Source organism: Haplochromis burtoni, unplaced genomic scaffold, assembly GCF_018398535.1.
Source record: "Haplochromis burtoni strain Fernald_Lab_line unplaced genomic scaffold, NCSU_Asbu1 Contig_835, whole genome shotgun sequence".
Lineage (NCBI taxonomy): Eukaryota > Metazoa > Chordata > Actinopteri > Cichliformes > Cichlidae > Haplochromis > Haplochromis burtoni.
The window spans coordinates 52326-53850 of NW_024583196.1; the positions used below are offsets into that span (position 1 = coordinate 52326).

A 1525-nucleotide genomic window follows, 5' to 3' on the forward strand; every position below is an offset into this window, starting at 1 on the left:
AGAGGGAGATGATTGTAGTGATAGATATAGCTATATCAAGTGTTAACAACACGAGGATGACTGAACGCGATAAGCTTGAGACTTGAGAAAATGTAGTGTGAAGGCAGTAGTGGTTTTCGTGGTTTCCATGTTTTTTTTTCTTTGCTTTTATACTAATCCTATACTAGTTCCAGGGATTTAAAACAAATGGATGGGCAAACAAAATGAAGTGCATAGGACTAAACGTCAATTCGTCAGATTCCCTGAAGTTGTTTACATGTTAGTAGAGAACTTAATGAGTCCCATAGAGGATGGAAGGTTTTCTGATAAAACAAAGCCACAAAACAGAGCCAATTACTTACCTTCTTAGTTCAGTGCAGGAAATATATTACTACAGTACTTTAAAGCATTGTTTATTTAATGGATGTTGAATTAAATGTAACATTGTTAACTCTTGGTGGGTTTGCAGAATTGCACAAATACAGATATCTTTATTTTGTGGTTATATTCACATTATATATTCTGATACTCTGCTTTAATACCATTATAGTGTACCTTATTTGGACTCACAAAAACCTTCATGAGCCAATGTATATTTTTATTGCAGCTTTGTTAATCAACTCTGTTCTTTACAGCATGATTATCTATCCGAAGCTCTTATCTGATGTTTTGTCTGAAAAACAGACTATATCGTATCCACTCTGTCTCTTCCAAGGATTCTCATATTACACCTCAGCTGTGTCAGAGTTTTTACTGTTGGCAGCAATGGCATATGACAGGTATGTGTCTATATGCAAACCCCTGCAATATCCAGTTATTATGAATAGAATAACTATTTATGTATGTCTGATTTTAGCTTGGCTTATACCTGCTTTTGAGATTGCAGTGTCATTTGTGCTGTATTCGAATGTCAAACTCTGTAGCTTTACTCTGACAGCAATTTTTTGTAACAATTCGTTTTACAGGCTTCAGTGTGTGCCCTCGGTTGTAATATCTATATATGGTGTGGTCATGTTGATAAATATGACCTTTCTACCAATGCTTTTCATACTTTTTTCATATATCAGAATTCTAAGAATATCTTACAGTTGTTGCAGAGAAACAAGGAGAAAAGCTCTAAAGACATGTTTACCCCACTTGCTGGTGTTAATCAACTTTTCCTGTTTTTTTTTCTTTGATATAATTATAGTTCGACTGGAATCTGATCTATCAAACACTGTACGCTTGACATTGACGTTTCAGTCAATTTTATTCCATCCTCTTTTAAATCCAATCATATATGGACTCAAAGTGAATGAAATTTTTAAACACATCAAGATGTTGTTGTGTCAGGTTTAACAACACTGGATTTACTGCACCATTATCAAATGTATGGGATTTCATTGTAATGTGAGTTAGTTAAAAGTGTTTCTTATCTCTGATTTCACATGCAAGATAGAAGGACAGAGATCAACATTTATATAAACGTTGATCTCTGTCCTTCTACTGACAACAAGACGATAAACATAATGGTCATAAAACAAAGATAAACAATTTCTTAAACTCT

The 1525-nt window shown here is 33.8% G+C and overlaps 1 protein-coding gene across 1 annotated transcript; it reads left to right on the forward strand.

The window, feature by feature from the left end:
• The first annotated feature begins 399 nt into the window (after positions 1 to 399).
• On the forward strand, positions 400 to 1317 carry LOC102309409 (olfactory receptor 6N2-like). The gene has a single exon (XM_005950845.1). The coding sequence runs from the start codon at positions 400 to 402 to the stop codon at positions 1315 to 1317; it is 918 nt and encodes a 305-aa protein (XP_005950907.1).
• Positions 1318 to 1525: the final 208 nt, after the last annotated feature.

What these genes read in the sequence shown, in the direction of transcription:
- LOC102309409 (XM_005950845.1), top strand. Translation starts at nt 400, where the DNA reads ATGGATGTTGAATTAAATGTAACATTGTTAACTCTTGGTGGGTTTGCA.